We start from the raw sequence: 25,836 nt of genomic DNA, 5'->3' as shown, positions 1-25,836 counted from the left end.
TAATATATATATATATAATTTAAATTAAAAAAAAAAAACTGTCAAGAACGGTACATAACTTACCAGCTCCGGCATCTCTTCTGGTATAGCTCCAGTGTCGTTCCGGTCCGAACCGGTTCCACACTAGTAACCAACGGACCGGTGCGTTGGAAGCAAAAAATCCGGTATTCCGGTTCCGGTAATACCGGTTCCGGCGACAATTTCGGTAAGGCAGTTCTGGTTTCGATTTCGGTTCCGGTCAAACCGGTCAGGCGGTACCGGTTCCGGTCCGTTGCCAGCCTTACGTGGCGTACACTAGGTTGATTCAGGACATGTACGACAATGTGAAGACTCGTGTGAGGACGACAGGAGGAGATTCAGAGCACGTTCCGTTTTTGACAGGGTTGCATCAGGGATCGACTCTTAACCCGTTTTTGTTTGCCTTGATGATGGATGTTTTGACGCGGAGTATTCAAGGGGAGGTGCCTTGGTGTATGTTATTTACTCATGATGTACTGATTCATGAGACTCGGGGAGGAGTTAATGATAAGTTGGAGCCTTGGAGATAGACCCTTGAGTCTAAAGAATTTAGGTTGAGCAGGACTAAGACGGAGTACTTGGAATGTAAGTTTAGTGATTTGTCGCACGAGGCGGACGTGGTAGTGAAGCTTGATTCCCAGGTCGTTCAGAACAGGGAGAGTTTCAAGTATCTTGGGTCTATGATTCAAGGGAATGGGGAGATTGATGAAGATGTCACGCACCGTATTGATGCAGGGTGGTTGAAATAAAGGCCCGCGTCTCTTAAGCTCAAAGATAAGTTCTATAGAGTGGCAGTCCGACCGACTATATTGTATGGAGCGGAGTGTTGGCCAGTTAATAACTCCCATATCCACAAGTTGAAGGTGACGGAAATGAGGATGTTGCGCTGGATGTGTGGACTTACCAGGAGGGATAGAGTTAGAAATGAGATTATTCGGAAGAAGATGAGAGTGACTTCAGTGGAGGACAAGATGCGGGAAGTGAGGTTGCGATGGTTCGGGCATGTGATGAAGAGGGGCATTGATGCTCCAGTACGGAGGTGTGCGGGGCTAACTATGGATGAATTTTAGGCAGGGTAGAGGTATGCCAAAGAATTATTGGAGGGAGGTAATTAGACATGACATGGAGCAGTTACAACTTACAGAGGACATGTCCCTTGATAGGAAGGTGTGGAGGATGTGGGTTAGGGTAGAGGGTTAGTGTGTAGGAGTACGTCTGTGGTAGTAGGGAAGATTGCTTTGTCTGCAGCTGTGCCTTTTAGTTTCTTGTAGTCTCGTGCTCGTGGTGTATTAGTGATATCTATGTTATGTTATTTGGATAGATATTTCATATTATAACCTTATGCATGTCTTGTTTCCATTATCATCCTTTACTATCTAGCGGTGTGATATCCCTTGTTGTTGCTTGTTTTTATGTGTTTTTTTGTTATATTGTTATCTGTCTTGAGCCGAAAGTCTATCAGAAACAACCTCTCTACTTCATCTGAGGTAGTGGTATGGACTGCGTACACTTTACCCTCCCCAGACCCCACTTGATGGGAATACACTGGGTATGTTGTTGCTAACCAAGCCTAGATGTAGCTTTTAACTATAACCTTTATGGTTTTGTTGAAATCAATACAAATGTCACCTTAAAAAAAAATATTACACTAGTTAACGGATGCTACATGTGTCAGCAAAGCTGAGAAAGTGTCAATCACCTCCCCCTTCACTGCCCAATTGTAAAAGATTTACTTTTGATCTGAAATGGGTTATGCCACACAATAAAGCAAGTCTATGAAAGCTGGTATTCCTGGATAGTTGATAAAACCATCAAGCAAATCTGGAAAATGGGTCCAGCAGTAATTTTTTGGTGTGTCTTAACAGAGAGAAACCGAAGGTGTTTTGACAGCATCTCGACTCCAACCAGCTACCTCAAAAGCTGCTTGTTTAGTTAATCTTTTTAACTAATTATCTCACCCCTGTTTATAGTACTTATCTGTTTGTGGATTTTATTAGCTCCCTGATAGTAACAGAGCCATAGACTCATTTGTTCTGGAGCATTTTAATCCTTCCTCTTTTTCAGTTATGCATCTTTTTGATACCTTTTATTGAATATCCCTTTTACTTCACAAAAAAAGCAACTGCGATTGTAGCCAGTTGTTTGAGACCTGTTGGAGGGACCACTTTGAATTCATTGTGGTTTAAAGAAATAGTGCAATCTCTTGAACAAGGACGTAAAAGACAATGAGATCAGGGGAAGTGGTGTTAGATAAATCGCGTAGTTGTGTTAAGTAAATAGGGATACTTGGAAGGTACAAGGGCATGAACAGTTTTGGTTTTCTCCATTGGAAAGTTTGAATTTTGTCAAGGTCCTCACATTCCCTAAAAATGAAAAAGAAGGAACTCCATTGGGTTTTCTCATATTTCTTAATAAGTTTTTGAAGTGCTCCCTTTTTGAATGGGAAAAGAAAACTTGAGAATCCCTACTTCATCAGTTGAAGAGAAGAGAAGGAAATCCTTAAACAGTAGAATGAATGATGTGTCGTGTAAGCAGACCCCAGTTCAATTAGTAAGAGGGTGTTTGGTTTGGCTTATTTTAGTAGCTTTTGGCTTTTAAGCTTTTTTTTTTTTTTAATTTTTGGACTGCGTACACTTACCCTTCCCAGACCCCACTTGGTGGGAATATACTGGGTATGTTGTTGTTGTTGTTGAGTTGTTTGGAAAAACAAAAAGTGCTTTTAAGCACTTTCTTTCAGGCTGAAGAAATACAAAAATAAGCTAAAAGCCAAAAGTTGGGTATTCCCACGTTATGGCTTTAGATTTTAGCTTTTAGCTTATAAGCAACTTAAAGAAAGCCAATCCAAACACCCCCAAGAAGTGTAGAATAAGCCGAGGAAAAGGCCTACCTATTGCAAAGTTCTGGGCGTCTGGGATATCTTCAAACTTTCATGAGTTTATATTGATCTGTATGTGGACTCCTTAAGTAGGACTATGTTTCCGAACTGCACTAATATTCCTTTTTGATCAATACCTTTGTATTTATTTTCTTGCGTTTTCACTTGCCAAGTAGCATTGCTTTAACATTTGGTTGTTAAGATTATTTTGCTGTAGTGTCTTTTGCTAAGACCTCGGGAAAGGGCATCGTTATAGTATATTCATGAAATAAGTTGAGTTTCTCGATGGATGTCCTTATTAGAAAAGGGGAGTTACTTTGTGGATGTATCTGATAGATGGTTGTGAGTTGATTTTTTGACTATAGCTTTTTTGTCCTTTGTAGGGAAACATGTGCAGCCTGGTGGTAAGTTTGTTTTATATCTCTGATTGTAGTCATTTATTAGCCGTTAATACTATCAGAATATGTTTGAATTAGGGGCTCTACAAGATGTACTCCATATGCATGATGTTCTTGCTAGAGTTGCACTTGCCAGGCTGTGCCACAGTATATCCAGAGCTCGGTCATTAGATGGTATGTCTGTTTGAAATGTAGTCTTAGCAAGCACGTTCCTTTTCTGTTTGGGTACTGGGAGTCGATAATTAGGCTGATTGCTGGTGAGTTCCATATGGTGTGTGCAGAAAGGCCAGACATCAAGGCTCAGTTCAATTCGGTGCTGTATCAGCTGCTTCTTGATCCTAGTGAAAGAGTTTGTTTTGAGGCTATCCTTTGTGTGCTGGGTAAAGTTGATAATGCTGAGAGGTAGCTTCATCTACAGAACTTCTCTTTTCCTAATTTCACAGATGACTGCCTAATTTATAAGATTGAACATTTAATTTTCTGTGGACTTTTGGACTCTACAGGACTGAGGAACGAGCCGCTGGATGGTACAGACTGACCAGAGAAATTCTCAAGCTTCCAGAAGCACCTTCAGCTAAAGACTTAAATTCTGAATCAAAGGATGCCACTCCTTCAAAGTCCTCCAAAGACAAGTCTTCAAAGACGAGGCGTCCTCAACCTCTGATCAAACTTGTGATGAGGAGGTCTTCAAGCTTGTCCTTTTGCTCTCTTGCCAACCTCACCCCACCATACCTCCAAACCAAACAAAACCAAGCCATTCTAAACTTTCTCTTGATGAATTGGTCAGCTAACTCCCTTCATTTTGACAGGTTAGAGAGTTCGTTCCGCAGTTTCTCTCGGCCTGTACTTCATGCAGCAGCTCGGGTGGTGCAAGAAATGGGCAAAAGTCGTGCGGCAGCTTTTGCTTTGGGCTTACAAGATATTAATGAGGGAGCTTATGTGAATACAGTTCCTGAAAATAATGACTCATATGATCAAGATCATAATGAAACCTCTCATCCTGAAGGTAATGAAAATTAATTAGCTTTTTAACTATAACTTCTCTCTCTCTCTCTCTCTCTCTATATATATATATATATATATATCTATTTATCTATCCATCTAATATTTGTGGAAGGTTGTGATACTGTATTTTTGAAAAAGACATGCCTGTTGAAAGAGTTTAAGAATTGCTCGTATGTAGTGTAAATGATTTTTGTCAATGTCTCAAACTATAGTACACATATCACATTTGGTCTAATATATGAAATTTGCATTTTGGGTCATATGGAGAGAGAAAGTGTGAGATCCAGAGAGTTTCCGGTTTTGGAGAACGCCTAAAATATATATGTAGGAACCGTCACAAATGTGAGGACCATGGGAGGAGGTATAAATGAGTTCCTCATAACCAGGGTTCACAGCAGGGATTTGTCTTGAGCCTTTACTTATTTACTCTAGTTATGTATGAGTTAACAAATATTTTTGCAAGATAGAGTTCCATTGTGCATAATATTTGCAAACAATAATTTGTTAATTGATGAAACTAGTGAGGGAGTCGACTAAGAGCTTGAACTATGCAGAAGCACTCTAGATAGTAAGAGTTTAGGATAAGTAGAACCATGCAGAACCATTCTAGAGAGTAAGAATTTAAGATGAGTAGAAGCAAGACATAGTACATGCGCGACACATATAGATACAATCAGAGATTGAATTTGAGGTGATTACACAGGATTGCGAACAATACATGTATCTAGGCTCAGTATTTCAAGAGAATGACATTATGGGTCATAGGTGGATATGTAACACACCTAACCAAAATAATATGAGAAAAATGGAGGAGGATTACGTGAGTATTATGCCATAGTAGCATAGTTATCAAAGTAAAATGTAAGTTTTATAAATGGTTGTTAAACAAGCAATGCTACATGAGAGTAAATGTTGGACATCTTTTTTTTTTTTTTTTTTTGATAACCGTGGTGTCCGGGCCAGCTTGCGCGCACCTCGACTAAATCCACGGGATACCTGTCACCTCCCACCAGCAACAGGTACCAGGTAACTCTGTCCACCAAGGCTAGAACAGATGGGAAGAAAAGACCTAGTGTTTGTCTCTACTGGGAATTGAACCTGAGACCTCATGGTGCTTATCCCAACTTCATTGAACCAGTAGGGCACACCCTTGGGTGCGTAAATGTTGGGCATCTAAGGGCAATATATGTGGTAAAGTTCCGAATATAAGATGAATATCAGGTCATACAAGATTTGACGAGACTAGAAATGATCATATCCGATAGGTCTAAGTAGCACACAAAAAATGAGAAACGATTGCCTGATATGGTTTGGTCATGGTCATGTGGTAGACCTTCAAATAGATGTATGTGCATGTGACACGATGATTGAATACATTAAAAGACATAATATGTACTTAGATTCAAATGAAGAAAAAGTTGTCTGTGAAGATTTACAATATCTTAGAATCTGGGAAAGTGTGTGACCATCTCATCTAAAAGCTTTAGCTGTCAGAGAGCACACTTTTATGTCTCTGCCACGCTTTCACACATGCTGGCCTTGTTCTTTTAAATTGTTGAGGCACATGGAAATTCTTTTTGGTGATAGGTGGCGGCGAATCTAGGACCTTTTCCTGCTCTGGCACCATGTTAAAATGTATGGCCATCTTATTAAAAAGCTTAAGCTAGCAGAAGATCACACTACTATTTTTATTTAGTTATGTCTTCAACCGAATCCGCACAATGTTTTCTATTTCAAAAAAAAAAAAAAAAAGAATTCACACGAGGTTAGCTGAGAGTGCATTTGTTTATGAAGATGCTTGGTTTTGGTTTGCATTGTCAACTCCTGCAAGTGCGCATTTGTCCTGTAATATTGGATCATTGTCCTTTTCCTTGATCTTTAATATCTTTCATGACAAGTTCAATTATCTATTTTATGCCTTTATAATAATTTCTGTTAACGTCTAGATTCTGCTTTTTTAGAGATGATTTTCTTTGTGGATGACCTGCTGCTGTTATAATTCTGTAAAGACTAGCTTTTACTTGGCTTTATTTTAGTTGGAATTGCTCAGTGTTTTCTTGTACTATGGTTGCTAATCTTGTACTATGGTTGGTGTCTAGCTTTAATTCTTCTATGGCCTTCGTCTTTTCTTTGTTAGATCCAGAACTGTTACCTCTCTGATTCTTCCAAATTTTCCTATTTGGTTAGGCATACGCCGAGTTTCCTCATTATCCAATGCCACTGCTGCCAAAGATACGATTGCAAGTTTATTAGCATCTTTAATGGAGGTGGTGAGGACAACTGTTGCTTGTGAATGTGTTTATGTTCGTGCAATGGTAATAAAAGCACTGATATGGATGCAAAGCCCTCACGAGTCCTTTGATGAATTAGAATCCATCATCGCATCAGAACTGTCAGATCCAGCTTGGCCAGCACCGTTAGTGAATGATATATTGCTAACGCTTCATGCTCGTTTCAAGGTACTTAAAGCCTGGGAAAGGCGTATCCTTTGCATTTTTGGCTAGTTGTCCTTGTAAACTGGTTAAAATGATCATCCTCTATTATCTTGTCCTTTAAGTAGTGTTATTCTGTATTTCACTTTGGAGCCTTGGACTTTTTGGTTTCTTCTTGTGTGATGAGATATGTCGACATTCTTATTCCTATTATGCCCCTTTTTCTTTTCCATCATAATGCTTTTCTTCTCACCACCTGAGAAAAGATAAAGAATTGGTACTTTTGTTCCTTGATTAAAGACAACGTCATGTAAGAACTAAGAACTAGAAAGATGCTTAAGCGAATATTTGTTCTACACTGGATATTTCGTATATTGAAGTGTTCATTGTTCTTTTATGGAAGTGTGAGATCATTTTCTCCTATTATGTGTTCCTAGTCTGTTGTGGATGGTAGAGATGCGTTGTTTTGTCCAGCCATTTGTGGAGAGAGGTTAGTTTATTCAAGTTCTACTGTAGTTAAGTAGGCCTTATTTTAAGTTATTTTAGTGTGAGGTTTTCTTATGCTTACCTTGTCAAGATGCATTTCTTTTGATCTTAATTTTGGCTCATGTGAAAAGAATCTGGCATCTGTGTCCATGCAACAAATAAGAGAAACAAAGAGAAGGGTAAATGAAAGTTTAAGCTCATGACTTTCCATGCTATGGTCTATAGATGCGTAAATTGTGTTTTTGGTATCATTGTAGATTGTCAGTCCCTAAAGCTCACATATCCAACTTTCATTTTGCTTTGTTTGTTAGGCTACTCCTGATATGGCGGTAACCCTTCTAGAGATCGCCAGAATTTTTGCCACCAAAGTTCCTGGAAAGATAGATGCTGATGTGCTACAACTGCTATGGAAAGTAAGCTCACTGCCATAACTACACGTGAAGTTGATTTTTCTTTGCTTAATTAACACTTTGGTTCTTTCTTCCCCAACATCTCAGAATATTTCGGCGAGTCGTTTGCTGGTCAGGGATATAACAACAACAACATACTGTTTTCGATAAACCCCTTGCTCAAAACAAAAATAATGTAGAAAAAGACGTAATAGAAGCACAAGAGACGATAGGTAGTACAAAAACAACCAATAGTAGCAGAACATTACTACAACAAAATAATACTACAATTGAACTACATGAAACAATAGATAGTAAAAGAAATAAAAGAACAAAAAAGTAGAAGAGTTGTCCTACAACTACAAAGGGCAAGACAATGCACTCCTACCTACTAATCGTCAATCCTAATTCGTGTCCTTTCACACCTTCTTATATAAGGTCATGTCCTCGGTAAGCTGCAACTGCACCATGTCCTGCCTAATCACTTCCCATAATAGTTCTTTGGTCTACCTCTACTTCTCTTGTATTCATCCATAGCCAACCTCTCACACGGGCACACCTCCGTGCTGGGGCATCCATGCATCTCCTCATCACATGCTCGAACCATCTCAACCTCATTTCCTGCATCTTATCTTCCGCCAAAGTCATCCCCACCTTATCTCGGTTATCTTCTTTAATCCTATCTCTTCTAGTATGCCCATATATCCATCGCAACATCCTCATTTCAGCAACTTTCATCTTTTGAATCTGTGAGTTCTTGGTGGTCATTGATATATTTATCAATTCTCTGTAGTTATTATCTCCCAATTAAGAAATAGTTTGCCGATGGATCAAATTTGTATATGCCGCAGTGTTGTTACCTTGATAACCACAAATATTGCTAACATATAAATTCTAAAAGCACCCAAGGGTGTGGTTTAGTGGTTCAATGAAGTTGGGTTGAACATCATGCGACCTCAGGTTCAATCCCCTATATAGACAAACACTAAGTGATCTCTTCCCATCTATTCTAGCCTTGGTGGTCACAGTTACTTGGTTGCTGGTGGGAGGTGGCAGGTACCCAGTGGAATTGATCAGGTGCGTGCAGGCTGGCCTGAACACCACAGTTATTAAAAAAGCCATGTAAATTCTAGTATGAGTGTTCATATTTGTTGCATCTACTTTCAAAATGGAGTATTGTGATATTTTTTGTTACAACGTAAGTTCTATTTAGTGTCAATGATCTTGGTGCCCTTAAACGGGACCTTCTGCCGCATTGGTTTGATACATTTTTGAAAATTCTGCATCTATAAATTCTTCTAAGCATGGTATGATGAAGTATTTTATCATCTGGTTGCACTTCTACCATCATATGCTTGGTCAAGTAGCTAGTGAGGGTGAATTTTGGGTCCTCTATTATTTCATTTTTTTTAAACAACGCTCATATGAAAAGTGAAATTGCCAAAAGTCTAATGCTTTGATACACTCGTTTTTGTACATCTTAGAAATTCTTTAGTGCATGGGATATTGTCTCCTTATATGGTCTTTGGTAGTCCCCACCACATGATCTAGCTTTTTGGGATTGAGTTAGGTACAAGGTCCTTTGTTAACATGGTATCAAACTCAGACTTGTCCCTATCCTGGGTTGCTCAATGTTGGGTCCTCGTGCTGTGTTATCCATGCTTCAGATGTTTAACGCCGGGCATGTGAAGGGTCGTAGGAATATCCTACATTCAGTATTTAAAAGGATAATCACAAAAATGCGACAAGATCCATGGGATTGAAGTGAAAAGTGAGAAATGAAGTAGGTGTTTCTTTGAAGTGAAGTGCCCAATTTACCAACAAACTAAAAATACCAGCCACATCTAAATTTTGTAATACAATATTCGAATTGCAATTGAAATAGTTTATTTCAGAATCCAATATTATAATAATGCTATGTAATCCAATCCAATGAATAATTTTTGCTAATATTGTTCCAACTCCTCAAAGTAAGAGTTAGAGAACCTACTGCTTCTCGCTGCGATCATTTTGACTTCATTGTTGAAGCATACACTTGTCTGAACTGCATGACTTCACCCAAGAAGCGATAACAATCTCGTCGCATTGCTTAAGTGATGGCTTTAATGACACTACCGATGTTGGTTGAGGAAATGTACTGCAATCTCCTTGTGTGCTCTTGAGCAATCCTCATCTTATGAGCTAGCTTTTGATGATGAGTTAGGCTTGAATTCCATTCTTCTTAACGCAATATTAGACCTAAACTTTGGTAAGCCCATCTCACAAACCGTCTTCTATCTACCTACTGTATTGCCTTGGATTTCTTTCCCTCAACTTAGCCCATCAAGCCGCTCTAGGTCTTCCTCATCTCTCTAAATTCAGTCCAACGAGCCACTAACTTCATTCCAGGCTTATTATCGTTGAACCTACTCTCTCTCTCTTTCTCTCTTCTCCAGGCCCACTTCAGCCTATTGCGCCTGGTCTCTCCCACTCCAGGTGTGCCCTCAATCTGTTTAGCATCTTTCGCTACATCAGATCTGCTCATCAATCTCCAAAAAAAATGATAAAATGTGCCCCAAAAAAGGTTTTCAATCTGTAGATCAGTGTGCGCATGTGTGACTAGAAACTGGCCTTAGTTTTCCATATTTGCGATCATGAATGTTAGGTTTCTCTTTTGTAATCATCAATGCTATTGGCATTGTTATGTGATTATACTCCGGGGGAGGCTATTTTCATCAGCCAGTGCAGTATCCTCTTTTCTCTCTCTCGATGCGTTAACTTGATCTTGTTATATCTGAAATACAGTGCTCTATGATGCTTGGAATTATTGACCTCTCATTTTTGCGTTGCCTTGAAGATTTCCATTTTCTTATTTCCCCGTGTAACCTTATGGCATTTTTTCAAGTTTTGCCATTTTGCTGGTTCATCTGGCAAACATACATGCTAATCTAATTTGTACTATTATTGCTAGACCTGTCTTGTTGGAGCTGGTCCAGATGGAAAACATACCGCACTGGAAGCAGTTACTATAGTTCTGGATTTGCCGCCTCCACAACCTGGATCAATGTCTGGACTTACCTCAGTTGATAGTATATCTGCTTCCGATCCAAGGTCTGCTCTGGCATTGCAGAGAATGGTCCAAGCAGCAGTAAGAATTTCACCTACAAATTAATTTGTTGATAGCTGAGTTACCAGGTACCTAACAACTATCTATAATGGCTGCATTTATTTTTCTGAATGGGTTATGCATGCTTGAAGGTTTGGTTCCTTGGAGAAAATGCAAATTATGCTGCCTCTGAGTATGCTTGGGAGTCAGCAACCCCTCCGGGTACAGCATTGATGATGTTAGATGCAGATAAGATGGTTGCTGCTGCCAGTTCTCGTAACCCTACTCTCTCTGGTGCTCTGACTCGGCTCCAACGGTGTGCTCTCAATGGAAGCTGGGAGGTAGAAGTTTTAAGCCCTCAATTCGTTCTTCTTGTTTGGCAAGCTTTGATTTATTCCATACATGATTTATGCATTTGGTTATTGGTTGTAAGTGCTTGTTGTTAGCTGTGAACATGAAAAGTACGAGAACTTTTATTTCTCCCTTCTTCCCAAATTTTTTAACTAGGGGCGACGAGATCAGTTCTTTGTCTGTCATTGATTATTTTGTTTTTTAAAATATAAAACCATGGATTTGAAGAGTACACGGAAAATGATTACAAACACAAGAAATAATTGAACAAATCATGATCAAAGACATATTTTTCGACTTTCTAGATTATAACTAGGCTAAATAAAATGGGACATTGTGTTTATCTTGTTTTGACTACCCTCACAATATTTTTTGAGAATGGTAATTGTTATATTTGTCAGCACCTAAAACAGGGCTGGCATCTAATATTTACAAGTACAAACCCCTGTAATTCTTACAAAGAATCAAAAAGGTCTATCAATGGTTCTGCATTATCTACAAATTGTTCTTTACACCAAAATGAAAAAGAAAAATGTATGTACTCTTGATTTTTGAGGTTGGTCTCCTCTTGCCTTCAAAACATCTTGCTTTCCTCTCCTTCCGAATTGTCCACCATAGAAAAGCTAGAGCGATTTTCCACCATTCCTTGTGATATGTCCTTCCCCTTATACTGTCCCAGCTGCATATCGGGCCAAAAGTATCCGTATGCTTCACCAGATAGTTCCAGCTAATTCTACAAAGAGTTGTCAGAGTTGGATAGTAATAACTCAGTGTAGAAATATATGGTCATTGTTTTCAACTTCCTGTTGATATAGAAAGCATCTAGGACCGAGTTGAAAGCCTCTTCTCTGAATAATTTCCTGTATGGCAAGCTTTTCTTATAAGTTGCCATGAAAAAGGGACAACTTTGAATGGTGCTTTGATCTTTCAAATCTGTTTCCAGGGCCAGGAGGTGCTTGACTGACCCTGTAGATGATTGATAGTTGTATGCTGTTCTGACTGTGAATTTTGAATGGCTGCTTCCTTTCCATTTAATCCTGTAAAGCCTTGTAACATTCTTAGGAATTCAGTAACTAGTAACTTCCCAGTCATTAAGAAGCCTTCTGAAGATAAGTTCCAACCCTGGGAGCTCCAAGATTCTTCTATTGTGGCATAAGGTGAAGATGAGAGGATAAATAAAGCAGGGAAAGGGTCTTCAGTGCTCCATGCCTAAGCCAGTCATCATTCCAGAATGAAATTCTCCTTCCTTTCCATCTTGAAACCTGTGTTTGCTACAAACACCTCCCAAAGATTCCTAATGGATTTCCAATTGCCAACTCCATATGATGTTCGGACTGGTTTGTTACTCCAGTGTCCCAATTGCTCAACTGATGACCCGTTTCTATAAAGCTTGCTTCTCGATGTTGAATCTCCTAAGCCATTTTATTAAGAGGACCTCACAATATTAAGAGCCATTTTATTTATGATATTATAAATGGTGAGTAGCTAGAGTGTCTGTCTCTGCGTCAATATGAAAATGAGCTGCCTTTGTGTTCTGTACCATAGGCTCTGTCTCTGCGTCAATATGAAAATGAGCTGCCTTTGTGTTCTGTACCATAGGCAGTGTTCAGGGACAAATCCATCCTAAAATTGTGTCCAACCAACCTCTCTGTGTAATTTAGAAACTGGGAATACTTTGTTTAGATCTTATTTGAGTATTTTGAGTTTCCTTTCCTGTTGCTGAAGTTGAGAATTTAAGCTGCCTTTGTGTTTTGACACTTTTGGCGGTGTTCTGGAGAAAATCCATTCTAAAATTGGTCAGGTTGACTATGAATGTCCAAGTTTTTGTCCCCTGAAAAAGTATAGGCCTCTCAGAAGAGTCCTTCTTTCTCCTATTAGTAGGTGGAGGTGTTTACTCATCTTTTGTTTCTTGCAAATGTGGAATACACATATTTGAGTATAGTTTAGTTAGTTCTACTTATAAATCCAACTATAAATGTTTCATAGTATTGTCAATACATATCATTGAGTGTATTAGAACAATAACAACAATATACCCAGTATAGACTTCATTTAGTGTTTTATATTCAAAGAATGCTTATTATTGAGTGTTGCGTGGTTTCCCTTCTTACTACTGTTAAATTTCAGGTTCGCATAATTGCTGCCCAGGCTCTTACAACTATTGCAATTCGATCTGGTGAACCGTATAGGTTACAGATATATGAATTTTTACATGCCTTAGCCCAGGGTGGTGTACAGTCTCAGTTCTCAGATATGCATATAAGCAATGGAGAGGACCAGGGAGCCAGTGGTACTGGCCTTGGATCTTTAATCAGTCCTATGTTGAAGGTCCTTGATGAAATGTATTCTGCACAGGATGAAATAATAAAGTAAGTACACTATTCTGGCTCATTTCAACACTAATGAACCTTATGTAAGGTGCAACATGTAGTGCTCATTAATAATGTGCTTGAACTTTTAGGGAGATGCGCAACCATGATAATGCAAAAAAAGAATGGACGGATGAGGAGCTAAAGAAATTATATGAAACTCATGAGAGGCTCTTGGATCTCGTTTCTCTGTTCTGTTATGTTCCAAGATCAAAGTATCTTCCTTTAGGGCCAACAAGGTACATTATTCTTATGTTCTTGCTCACCATTGTAGTTTTAGTATACAATGAGTTTTCTTTAAATCTATGCAGAAGTGAGAGAGTGCCAACATCAGTTCACTTGTTTACAGTGTTATCACTGGCAAAAAGCACAAAAAAACTGTAAGGTTTGTTGAGGCTTTAAGCGCAAGACGCAAATAAAGCGTGGGCTTTAATGAAGAGGGCACAAAGGGAGAAAATAATCCAACTATGAATTATTAGTCCAGGACTAATAATTATAAGCAGCAACAACAACAACATACCCAGTGTAATCCCACTAATAATTATTAGCATGATCGTTAATATATGGTCAAAGAAATTGAAAAAAATTATGACAAAGTGAAATATCAATGTTAAGTGCCTCCTCTTCAGATTACACTCATTGGCAAGGAAAAGTATGCGTTAGATCCTTTATGATGACACTACAGTGCTCTCTAGGCGAGACGAAGCACTCAACATGTTTTGTGCCTCACTTCAGGGCGTAAGTGCGCTTCAAATGAGTCTTTGACAGCACTGGTTTTAGGAGGTGGAGATGCAGGTCAAATCATTTTACCTATCATGGGATAGGATGTTAGTTCCATGTACTGGTATAAAATTGAAATAAAAATTATATAAAATTGTGGCTATATGAAAATACCTCCATGAGGCAGTGGTAAAGTCTTGTACACTCTACCCTCCCCAGATCTCACTTGTGGGATTTCACTGGGTATGTTGTTGTTGTTGTTGTTGTGGATATATGAACAACAAAAACAAACCCAGTGTATTCCCATCAAGTGGGGTCTGGGGAGGGTAAAATGTACATAGTCCATACCGCTACCTCCGAAGAAGTAGAGAGGCTGTTTCCGATAGACCCTCGGCTCAAGATAAAAATAGCAAACACGTTCATAATGAAACATGAAACAGAATGGATGACATAACAAAAATAAGAAATAAGACACCCACATAGTAATACCATATACTCATAAAACAAAAATTCCCACCACACCCAAATTCTCCTAACTAGCTGCTCCTACTTATGGACACAGTCCTAGGATTACTAACCCGGATACACCAAAGCTCTCCTAGCTACTTGCTACGACTCACCCACACACACTAGCCTTCTACCCTTATCCGCGAACTCCACACCTTCCTATCTAGGATTATGTCCTTAGTAAGCTGTAATTGCTCCGTGTTATGTCTAATCACCTCCCTCCAGTATTTCTTCGGCCTACCTCTATCCCTCCTGAAACCATCCAGAGCTAGCCTTTTACACCTACAAACTGGAGCATTTGTGCGCCTCCACATCACATGCCCAAACCATCTTAGCCTCACTTCCCGCATCTTGTCCTCCACCGAAGCCACTTCCACCTTCTCCCGGATAATCTCATTCCTAACTCTATCCCCTCTAGTAAGTCCGCACATCCAACGCAACATTTTCATTTTCGCCACCTTCAATTTTTGAATGTGGGAGTTCTTGACTGGCCAACACTCCGCTCCGTACAGTATGGTCGGATGGACTGCCACTCTGTAGAATTTGTCTTTTAAGCTTAAGGAGCACCTTCCTATCTCACAACACTCCCGAAGCGAGCCTCCACTTCATCCAACCTGCCCCAATACATTTGGAGATATCCTCCATTTCTCTGAATCATAGACTTAAGATACTTAAAACTATCCCTCTTACAAACAACCTGAGAATCCAACCTCACTACCCCTCGTCCTCCTGCCTCAAGTCCTCAAACTTGCATTCCATATACTCCGTCTTGGACCTACTCAACCTGAACCCTTTAGACTCTAAACCTCCAATTTATCATTCACATACCCCCGCGTCTCATCAATCAACACTACATCATCCACAAATAGCATACACCAAGGCACCTCACCTTGAATACTCCACATCACCACATCCATCACCAACGCAAATAAGAATGGACTAAGAGTCGATCCCTGATGCAACCTTATCTCGACAGGAAAATGCTCTGAGTCTCCTTATGCCGTCCTCACCCGAGTCTTCACTCCATCATACATGTTCTTAATAGATCTAATATACGCCACCAGGACCTCTCTCACCTCCAAGCATCTCCAAAGAACCTCCCTAGAGACTTTGTCATATGCCTTATCCAGGTCGATGAACACAATGTGTAAGTCCCTCTTCCTTTCCCTCTTCAGCCAATCTCCTCACCAGGTGAATTGCCTCTGCCGTCGAGCGACCGGGCATAAATCCAAACTAATTCTCCGAAATAGACACGATCCTCCTCAACCTCTGCTCAACCACCCGCTCCCAAATCTTCATAGTGTGACTCAATAGCTTAATACCCTTGTAGTTGTTGTAGTTGTTGCTACTCTGAATGTCATCCTTGTTTATATAACGGAATCATCGTACTCCATCTCCAAGCCTCGGACATTTTCGCAGTCTTGAAAATGCCCTTAAACCTGCCCCACCAGCATACTTCCAAAAATCCACCGGAATCTCATCAGGTCCTATCGCCCTACCCCTCCACATCTTGAGAATCGCCTCTCTGACCTCCTCAATCTTAAACCTTAAAACGTCTACAGTAATTGAGTTGTGGATATATGAAAATAGTGTTAAATTCAAATATAATTAATTAATTGAATATCTGGCATATTAAAGTATTTACACAAGTTAAATTAACGAATTCTATATTCTAGAACCCACACATGTATAGGTTACAGACAAGTACCTACAATTTTTAATTTAAGAAAATGTGGTGTATACTGAATGAACTATGTCGTAGTATGCACAGAATGAGTGACCACCTATTGAAGGCTCTTCTCTTCAAGGTAGCCTTGTGGTCTCTAGATCCTGCTTCACATTTGGGGTTCCCAGTGCTAACTTGTTAAAAAGTATCTCATTGTGGGGGAAGATAATGTAAAAGAAATATATCCTTGTAACCTTAATTAGTATGCACAGGATGGGTGGCCCCTATCGAAGCATTGGACTCTTCTCCTCATGGTAGCTTGTGGACTTTATTGCCTGCTTCACTTCTGGGGATTCCTAATTTTACCTTGTTAAAAAGTATTTCATTGTTGGGGAACACAATATAAAAGAAATATATCCTTTTAGACAACTTAGGAGCAACTTTAGTAGCCTTGTGTTATCTGACGACCATGTTGGAGCCCTTACCACTCTTGCAAGGGAAAAAAAAGCTTCTCTAGAACTTGCAAATGTTTGGGGATGTGACTCCTCAATGCACAATGGTAAGACACGAGTCCTTCTGATGATTTCACTTGCTGGGGAAATGGTACATCATACCAACTGACTCTGGGCTAGAGCAGTTGGCGAAGGTAACATGAAAATGAAGTCTTACTAATAAAAAACGAAATATTTATTCATGATCCCAAGTTGGACGAAACCTCTCTTTTCTTGCGTTTCGTCCAATTATTCCCATTTTTGGTGTTGCATTGTCTTTGTCATCTTCAATATATTCTTTTCCATCTTTTACGAGCTAATATGATGGTTACTGTGCTTAGACTCTTCAAAATTTTGTACAATGTGCCGAATAAATTTTACATATTGAACAGCGCAAAGCTAATCGATGTCTACCGCACTCGGCATAATATAAGTGCATCAACTGGACTCAGCGATCCGGCTGTAGCCACAGGGATCTCTGATCTTATGTATGAGACTACCAATACAAAAGCTGCTGAGCCTGAAACAATTGATGATGACCTTGTGAACTTCTGGGCTGCAAATCTTGGTGATGATAGCTTGAACAATGCACCTGCAATTAACAGGGTATGTTTTTGAGTGATGTATCAAACCTGTAAACTGGTCCCTCCACCTTTCCTTTCTGGCTGTCAAATTGTACAGCTTAATGAATCAAACTAAAGAAACATGCTCGTAACTTCTCAGTTCTCTATGTCATATGTAGCTTGGACACTTCTGAAACGAATCTGTAGACATTGAGTTGGCATGACATGTTGGATAGGGAATATGCTATTTATTGTATAGTTACATTATTTTGCGGAATTCTGTTCTCCAGATGTCTCAAGTATGTTTTGAATTGTATCTGAATTTGTTTGGTGTTATGTTTTGAATTGTATCTGTTTTTGTACTATCCTTCCATTTAGCCCCTGCTGTAGGAATTTTTTTATGCTTGTTAAAAAGCTCTCTCTTCCCCAGGTTAATGAGTTTCTTGCTGGTGCTGGTACTGATGCTCCTGATGTTGAGGAGAACATTATTTCTAGACCTTCCATGAGTTATGATGATATGTGGGCGAAAACTCTTTTAGAATCGTCGGAAATGGAGGTAATAATTCTTGAGTCTCTGCTGCTTTCTTTTACCCTAACACCGTACGAATGATAGCTTTATACCATTGGTGGCTGCAGGAAGATGATGGGCGATCGTCAGGGTCTTCCTCTCCAGACTCAGTAGGGTCAGTCGAGACATCCATATCGTCCCACTTTGGTGGAATGAACTACCCGTCGTTATTCAGTTCTAAGCCATCTACTTACGGGCCTTCACAATCCAAGGTATGTAGTTAGCATTTTAAGTCTGCTTTAATATTAGTGCGCTGGGAGAAAAAGAATCTGTGTTACTCCAATTGTATTGCTTCTAGTTTTGAAAGGTGACTCCATCGTTGTATTTCATTCTGGGTTCCTTTCTTTTCTGTCCGTGTTAGTATATAAAGGGTCATTGTTGCCTATGACAGGGGAAATCTGGTGGGAGCCGATATAATAATAATTCCTACAGTGGCTCGTCATACGATGGTTTGGGCTCCCCGGTAAGTCCTCCTAGCCTGCCAATTTCATGTCTTCCGTCGTGTGAGATGCAATCTTTTATTGAAGGAATTTGCAGATAAGAGAAGAGCCTCCACCATATTCATCACCTATTAGAGAAAGATATGAGTCATTTGAGAATCCCTTGGCTGGTTCTGGTTCTCACAGTTTTGGATCCCACGAAGAGGAGCGAGTTTCTTCCAGCAACCCACAGTCTGGTACAGCACTTTATGACTTCACGGCTGGTGGAGATGATGAGGTAGGTCTACCATGACTACTAGATGTTCTCCCTGGAAAGACTAGTTAATGATCTAATTATCCTTTGTGGTGGTACATGTAGCAAGCATGAAGACACCATATGTGTCGCTTTTCTTGCTAGCTAGAAATTATACCCATTAACATGTATTCTGATGTTGGAATGTTGAGCTAATTCTACTTCATTGTATCTTGGTTCGTTGTGTTCACTGGTGATGTCAAGGCTAATTAAAGTTTCGATTTTCTGATCTGCAGCTAAATCTGACAGCGGGGGAAGAATTGGAAATTGAGTATGAAGTAGATGGCTGGTTCTACGTAAGTAATTCCTATTGGATACTGTAAAGCCACTCTTCTTTGCAGTCATGCATCTAATGTGATTAAGCTTATTTGTGTCATTATAGCATTCAGTTGCATGTGCACATTTATCACTTTCTTTACAAGGGAGATACTTTGCACCAGATATCTTCATTGCACTGTGACATTGATCCAGATCCTCTTTTTCCGAATGTCAATCATACTCTGTTCTTTCTAATTAAAAGGACCTTTTGTGGAGCATCTGTCATACCGGTTTAGGAGGAATGAGGGCTGGTGTAATACTTCTGTCACGTTTTAGTAAGTGTGATACTCCACAAGTAAGAAAAGCAAAAGTTTCTTTTTATGTTACGAAGTAAGAACTTTTAACTGTTACATCTATGATGCTTGGATACAGGTGAGGTATCCGATATGGGTGTGGATCTGGAGGTCGGATTTGTCATCACATTAATTTTGGGTTCTGGGTGGTATGGATCCGAATGTGGATACGGGTGTTAGTATACGGCTAATAAATATATAAGAATAATAATTTACCTTTATCAAAATAAAATAAAATAACTATGTGACAGTTATTTAAGATTGTTAAAAAATAACTTTTGTTTACTACCAGATATGATTTATATCCATTTTTGTTAGTTAAGTTAAATGCGAAAATGTCTTGCGTAATTATAAATTGCTATGAATATAGTATTGTGATAATAGATGACAGATTATTCTAAATTTCTAACAGGAACTAGTTATTTCTATTCAAACAATTATATAAATGAAAAAATAATGTGATGTATATACAGAGACACACACACATATACGTGTGTGTGTGTTAATATTTTAATCATAGGTTATACTTTATAATAATGAAATGTTCTAGTACTTGATATGAAAATTTGTATATCATAAACTAAAATCAAACCAAATACCCAATCAACCTAAATTTCTTGACCCTGGGTGTCTCAAAGCACCCAAGATAGGTTGATCAAATATGGTGTGGATCCCAAACTCATTTCCACACCCATACCCACTTCCACACCCACACCCACATCCACACCGGAACGACATGGGTGCAGCAAACATTTTGAACACTTCGTGTATCTTTTTATTTTTTCAATCTCTCATACATTTTCGGTTTTGCATTATATGTTTAATCCTATGATACATGAACATGCATAAGTATACTGGTAATGTGATAACTTTAGTTACTGCATTAATCTTCTCATGATCGGTAAAGTTGTGTTATCGTGTTTCACATATTAAATATGTCGTCGTTTGGTCGGAATGCTCTAATAGATATGTAAATCTCTGCCTCACCTGGAGCTTATGTGTGTATTTCACTTATCTAAAGCTAAAGGAAATGGTTCAAATTATGGTGCGTTTGCCAAAAAATATCAGATCTATAAATTTAATTTACGAGATAGTCCATGTCCTCTGCACTCATCCTCTATTATCAATCAAAGGTAATGGTGTAGGTGCATGGTCTGAGTCCCAATATTTGCTATTCGCTCCATTTCATTTTGTTTGGCACGGACACCCTGTGTTGTTTTTTCAAAAAAGTCAGGGAAGCAAAAAGGGATTAAAATTGGCTCTCAATGTATTGAAATGGCTTTCAATAATTTTACTAAGCATAGGAGGGAGGGTTTTAAATAGCCAACTTACAATAACAAACTGCATAATTCAAACAAACTAAAATGTCTCAACAAACTATTTTATCTAATAGGAATTTAAAATTCAAATTCATCCTAAACTAGACAACTTATTTTGCTTAAAAATCACTGCAGCAACTAAAGTAAATTTCAACACCCTGTGCATTTTATCCCCAAAAGACCAGCACTTTTCTGTATTTAGAGCTAGTTCATTTGTACATGTCCACCTTGCCGTTCACATGGCTCGTTGTAGGCACCACTGGATGTCAAACTAAATTGTTTATGTATATTTAGCTTGTGTCAAAAGTCTTTTCTTAAACCTTTTCGAGTCAAACAATTCCAGACAAAGTTGGGAAGGAGGGAGTGACACGTTTTCCAAATAAATGTTGAAAATTCACTGATCTGCTATTACTTCTGAACCACAGTTTGCAGTTCTTCTTAAGTGTTTCACTGAGTAAAGTCAAGGGGACTCTATCCGGCAGCTTGTATGTGACATATACATCTGCTTTGGAAGATCCCTTGATGAGATTATCTGATTACTTGACCATATATTTGCTGGGTTTATTGCAAAAGTTTGGCTGTGCACTCTTTCTCTGATGATTATTTGATCATTGATGGTGCAAGCTTGTTTCAGGTCAAGAAAAAACGCCCTGGAAGAGATGGGAAAATGGCTGGCCTTGTCCCTGTACTCTATGTCAATCAATCTTGAAAGCATACTGTTTATTACCACAAGGTCCAGTAAGTAGAATCTTGTTTTGCACAAATGGTTGAAACAACTATGGCATGTAGAGTTTCCTTATCAATTTGTTTGATGGGTTCCACTGTAATCATCTGAGCTAATGGGCATGGCTTCTGGGAATATGCTCCGTGTATTTACCAGAGAAGCTTCTATTTCTCCTTCATTGTCATAGCTGATGGTCCAACGGATACGACTATATGCACGGTAGGCATGCCCTTTGTAGGTAAAGTCTACAGCTTCTAAGTGTGTACCATAAATACACAATGTATTTAGCATTTGTATTTGCTGTTTGTGCCCAGGAACCACCATCTCACAACTAGCAAGAGCAATTTTTGGACAGTAGTATTCCTTTAGGGTGTGTAATTATCATGAAATCTTTCCTGTTTGGTCACATTGGGCTTCTTTTTATGGCAAGTGGAAGCATGGTTTGTCATGTGTTCATTCTTGTGTATGGTGTTGGTTCATTTTTCTGTCATCTCAATATAGAGTTTATACCATGTATATACATTGCTGATGATTAGGAATTTTTAGTTTTCTGGGAAATGCAAATGCTGTGATGTGTTTTTGATCCTCTTATGTGAATTAATATGCAATTACAACTTCTGCTCCGGCTTCTTCCTCTTTTTCCATGTCTCTGCTTATACCTTGGTGAATCATCATCAGAATCACTCACTGTCACTGACCCCCCCTCCCTAACCAGTCTCCCAAACTCATCAACCTTCCGGGTAGGAGATTTATCCTTAGCATCTTTCCTAAGCAAATCGAAACTGTCATCATCATTAATGCCGAAAACATTTTCCGATTGAGGTCCTTCAGGGGCAGTGATTATTTCACTCTTCCAGGATAATCTATTTCCATTATCATCATAATCAATGGAATCCTCAACATTTAAAGCACCAAAAGATTCTTGGTCATCTTTGGCAACAAAATTTGAAGGTTTAACTGAAGATATTGGTGATTTCCCAGTATCAGTCTTGGCAGGTATAGTAACAGCGTCACTGTCTAAACTGTCATCCGAAGCACAGCGTTGAATTAGCCTAAAAGGGCTGGCAGCTTCCATGAGCTGATTCACTCTGAACATTTTCAAGATCAGCTTCCTTGTCAGTGGGTGATTAATTCACTAGGATGGCTCAATTTTTTCTGATGTCCAAGAAGGGTTCATTATCTATCCCTGTGTAAACCACTGGCCTCAGAAGAGAAGATGGTCCCTGAAAACTTGAAGGAGCGCGATATGGAGAATCTGCAGACACTCTACATGTTAAGAGGATACAAACATAAAGGAGGAAACTTTGCATCAAAGTCAAAATCCCCTTTTATATTTTTGGACAAATTTAAAATATCAAAGTCAAAGCCTAACAACTTGTCAGCCAGTCAATCAAGAATTACCCTGAATCCAAGTTAGATGGGTTGGATGTATGAATCTATACATTCATTACGCTCTACTTTAGGCTCATTGTTGAGAGGATTCATTACAATTAATAAATCAACTGCATCTCAATCCCAAATTATAAGCACAGGAAAAAGCTAAGTATAAAGTGGAATTAGTTGAGGTGCACGAAAAGGACAGCACAATTATCAAAAACAAACAAAATCGCTTATAAATTCCAAGCATTTTAAAAGTGAGAGTAACGGCATGCCCATAAATAAAACACAAATTTACGCACAACACTAATAAGTGCATACCAAATTGATAATTCTGAGGTACTATAAAATATGTGAATTTAAAAGATCTGAAATTGGAATCCAGTGAGTTTAGCATTTGACAATTTTGATTGAAGTTGTTCTTATGGGTTAGAGAGAGAAAAAAAAATAGATATTACGGACACAGGAGAGAGAGAGAGAGACAGAAGTGTGTAGTTAAAAACAAAAACAAAATGGAAAAATACCGAAATTCCGCATAGTTAACGGTCTTGGGAAAGCGGGTCGGGTCATGGGTTGATGGGCCGATGGACTGGGCCTAAATTGTTAATGGGCTGATGAACTGGGCCTAAATTGAGTTGATGGGCTGATGGACTGGGCCTAAATTGAGTTTCGTGAAATAGGACCAACTGTTTCTTTTCCCCGTATTACTAGGACTACGAATAGCACTACTTGTTTCTTATTTTTTTTCCTTCTTTTTTTTTTTTTTACATGGATTCAAAGTCCTATACAAGTTAGGATTAGGAATATAAAGTTATTGACATGTCTATATATATATATATATATATATATATATAAGCGATTGTCTAATTTGATATATTTATGCTATTACAACTGATAAGTTTTACTTGAGTCGAGGGTCCATCAAAACAACCTTTAGATTTGTTGTGTGTCGTATAAGTAATAAGTTTTGTTTCTCTTTTTTGTTACCAAAGCCTCTCTATATTGTTTGTTTAAATTTGGAGAGGAGTAATGAATGCTATTTATCATAGGTTGAAACCTCTTATAACTACTGATTTTTATGAAGATAGTGGTGTATGTGAGCAACACAATCTGTATCGTACTTTTTTTTTTGTAAGGAATGCACAGACGAACCTCTTTGTGAATCATGTTGGAAGGATGTTGTAGAACATGAAGGTCACAAATTTTTACATGTACATAATTATTCACCAAAATATAGATGAGGAAATTTTTATTTTCTTTACGTGTATGAATCCTTAATTTTGAGTTCCTTGTATGTTTTACTTTTGGCTCCGCAATCTCACATATATACACACACTTCTCATGTAAAAAGAAATATTAGATTTAGTCAAAAATAATAATCTCTGTCTAAAAGTTGGATTTTTATTCAGGCCTCCACATTTTGAACTCAAAACATGTCTACTTAATATCGTACTAAATTATTTTATACGACTATATCATCAAAAAACTTAAGTTCGACGAAAAGAAACACATTTTCTTACGTTATATTTGCCACATGTTTTAATAATTGTCAATTCCCTGATACAAAATATGTATATGATTCCATGCACTTAAGAATGAGGCTAATAAAGCCTTTGCTGCCCTCAAAATCTCAACAAAAAATTCTAATTGATAGTTTAAATAAGTTGATTTCCTTTTTGATAATCTTCAATATAGTACAAGAAAATTATCATCTTTCAATAGAAATATTTTAAAATTTTGAATTAAACTATTCAAATCTTTATAATAATAAATAATATATTCACAATAAGTAATGTATTAAAAACGCATGGCTAACGTATTATTAACTTGAACTAATCCTTACTATTATAAACAATAATATCACTATGTAAAATATAATACTATACTTAAAACAACAATTATGAAGAAATATAAGAAAAACAATATTAATTTTTTATTTATTATGTGTATGTATATTTTTAAGACTTCAGATTAAAATTTATTTTTTAGACTATTAATTTTATTGAGACGGCCCTTGTGTGTATTAGAATATATTTATTTATTTTAATATACAAAATACATTTCATATGACGAACACATAAGATAATTATCTCTTTATTTTTTTAAAAATGTAATGCAAATATCTAAAGTTTCTGTTCAAAAAGTTGATATAAAAGAAGAGGTAGATGTTGCGGATATTCAACTCTATATAATAAACAACCACAAAGTTGTGTTGCTGAAATAAAAAAGGGAAAAAACATCATTTCCACCTCATACTGTACAAGAAAAGTCTAAGCCACACCTATATTATATAAGTGACTTATTACACACCTTAACTATATAAAAGTGATATTATTACCTCCCCGCGACCCCCATTCTAAGGCGCATGTGTTACACTTATTTTAGGCGCGTCCAGCCTATTAAATTACAAAAGTAAATGGCTAAAAACATTAAGGGAAAAGGCATTGTTTCCACCCCAAACTATAGTCGAAAAGTCGAATCCACACCTAAACTATATAAATGATCTATTACACACCTTAACTATAAAAAAAATGATATTTTTTACTGACATGGTGCTGACGTGGCAGCGCGTGCAAAACACTACACCACATACAAGTGGTGGTACCCTGACAGGGTGTAAATAGTTTCACTTTTTTATAGTTTAGGTGTGTAATAGGTCACCAGTATAGTTTAGGTGTGACTTCGACTTTTCGGGTATAGTTTGGGTGAAAATAATGTCTTTTCCCAATAAAAAATGATGAATATCCATGTCATGTGTCAAGTGAAAACAAAGGATGAACAATATCAATTTTGCTCGATTTATTGTAAAGTACAATTAAACCTTTCTATTATATTTATTCTGATATTGTTTTTTACAAATGGTATCGAAAAACAATATATAATATAAGTTAATATTGCAATCAATTTCACAAAAAACTTGAATGTCATATGAAATATCGTTATAAAGAAAATTAATTATAAATATATCTGACTGCTGTAAAAACAGTTAAAAAGATAACACATTCATTACTCATGACTAACTTAGTTTGTGTATGTTGCAAACTATAAGAGAGAGATTAATGCTTGGCAACACCGAGAACGAAACTAGTGAAGAAAATGAAGTTAAATGCTCAACTCAAATATTAGCCTACGTAAAAAAATCTAGAACAG

General features: G+C 38.0%; 1 protein-coding gene across 2 annotated transcripts in view; it reads left to right on the top strand.

The window, feature by feature from the left end:
• LOC107855396 overlaps positions 1–21,895 on the top strand; it is a 39,360-nt gene extending 17,465 nt beyond the window's left edge. Inside the window, exons 10-28 of one of the 2 annotated variants that reach the window (XR_001670246.2) lie at positions 3,277–3,297; positions 3,370–3,465; positions 3,573–3,693; positions 3,795–3,974; positions 4,101–4,297; positions 6,484–6,755; positions 7,526–7,627; positions 10,554–10,730; positions 10,841–11,029; positions 13,167–13,408; positions 13,501–13,647; positions 17,185–17,398; positions 17,786–17,911; positions 17,992–18,135; positions 18,315–18,386; positions 18,461–18,640; positions 18,892–18,951; positions 21,220–21,528; positions 21,624–21,895. Coding sequence is in view for 1 of the 2 variants with exons in the window: in XM_016700394.2 (XP_016555880.2) it covers positions 3,277–3,297; positions 3,370–3,465; positions 3,573–3,693; positions 3,795–3,974; positions 4,101–4,297; positions 6,484–6,755; positions 7,526–7,627; positions 10,554–10,730; positions 10,841–11,029; positions 13,167–13,408; positions 13,501–13,647; positions 17,185–17,398; positions 17,786–17,911; positions 17,992–18,135; positions 18,315–18,386; positions 18,461–18,640; positions 18,892–18,951; positions 21,220–21,294 (2,615 nt within the window). In the remaining variant the exon portion in view is untranslated. Of the gene's footprint in view, positions 1–3,276; positions 3,298–3,369; positions 3,466–3,572; positions 3,694–3,794; positions 3,975–4,100; positions 4,298–6,483; positions 6,756–7,525; positions 7,628–10,553; positions 10,731–10,840; positions 11,030–13,166; positions 13,409–13,500; positions 13,648–17,184; positions 17,399–17,785; positions 17,912–17,991; positions 18,136–18,314; positions 18,387–18,460; positions 18,641–18,891; positions 18,952–21,219 lie in introns of both variants that reach the window. The other variant, XM_016700394.2, reaches the window with a different exon arrangement.
• Positions 21,896–25,836: the final 3,941 nt, after the last annotated feature.

Source organism: Capsicum annuum, chromosome 6 (assembly GCF_002878395.1).
Source record: "Capsicum annuum cultivar UCD-10X-F1 chromosome 6, UCD10Xv1.1, whole genome shotgun sequence".
NCBI lineage: Eukaryota > Viridiplantae > Streptophyta > Magnoliopsida > Solanales > Solanaceae > Capsicum > Capsicum annuum.
This window is presented reverse-complemented; position numbering and strand designations above follow the sequence as displayed.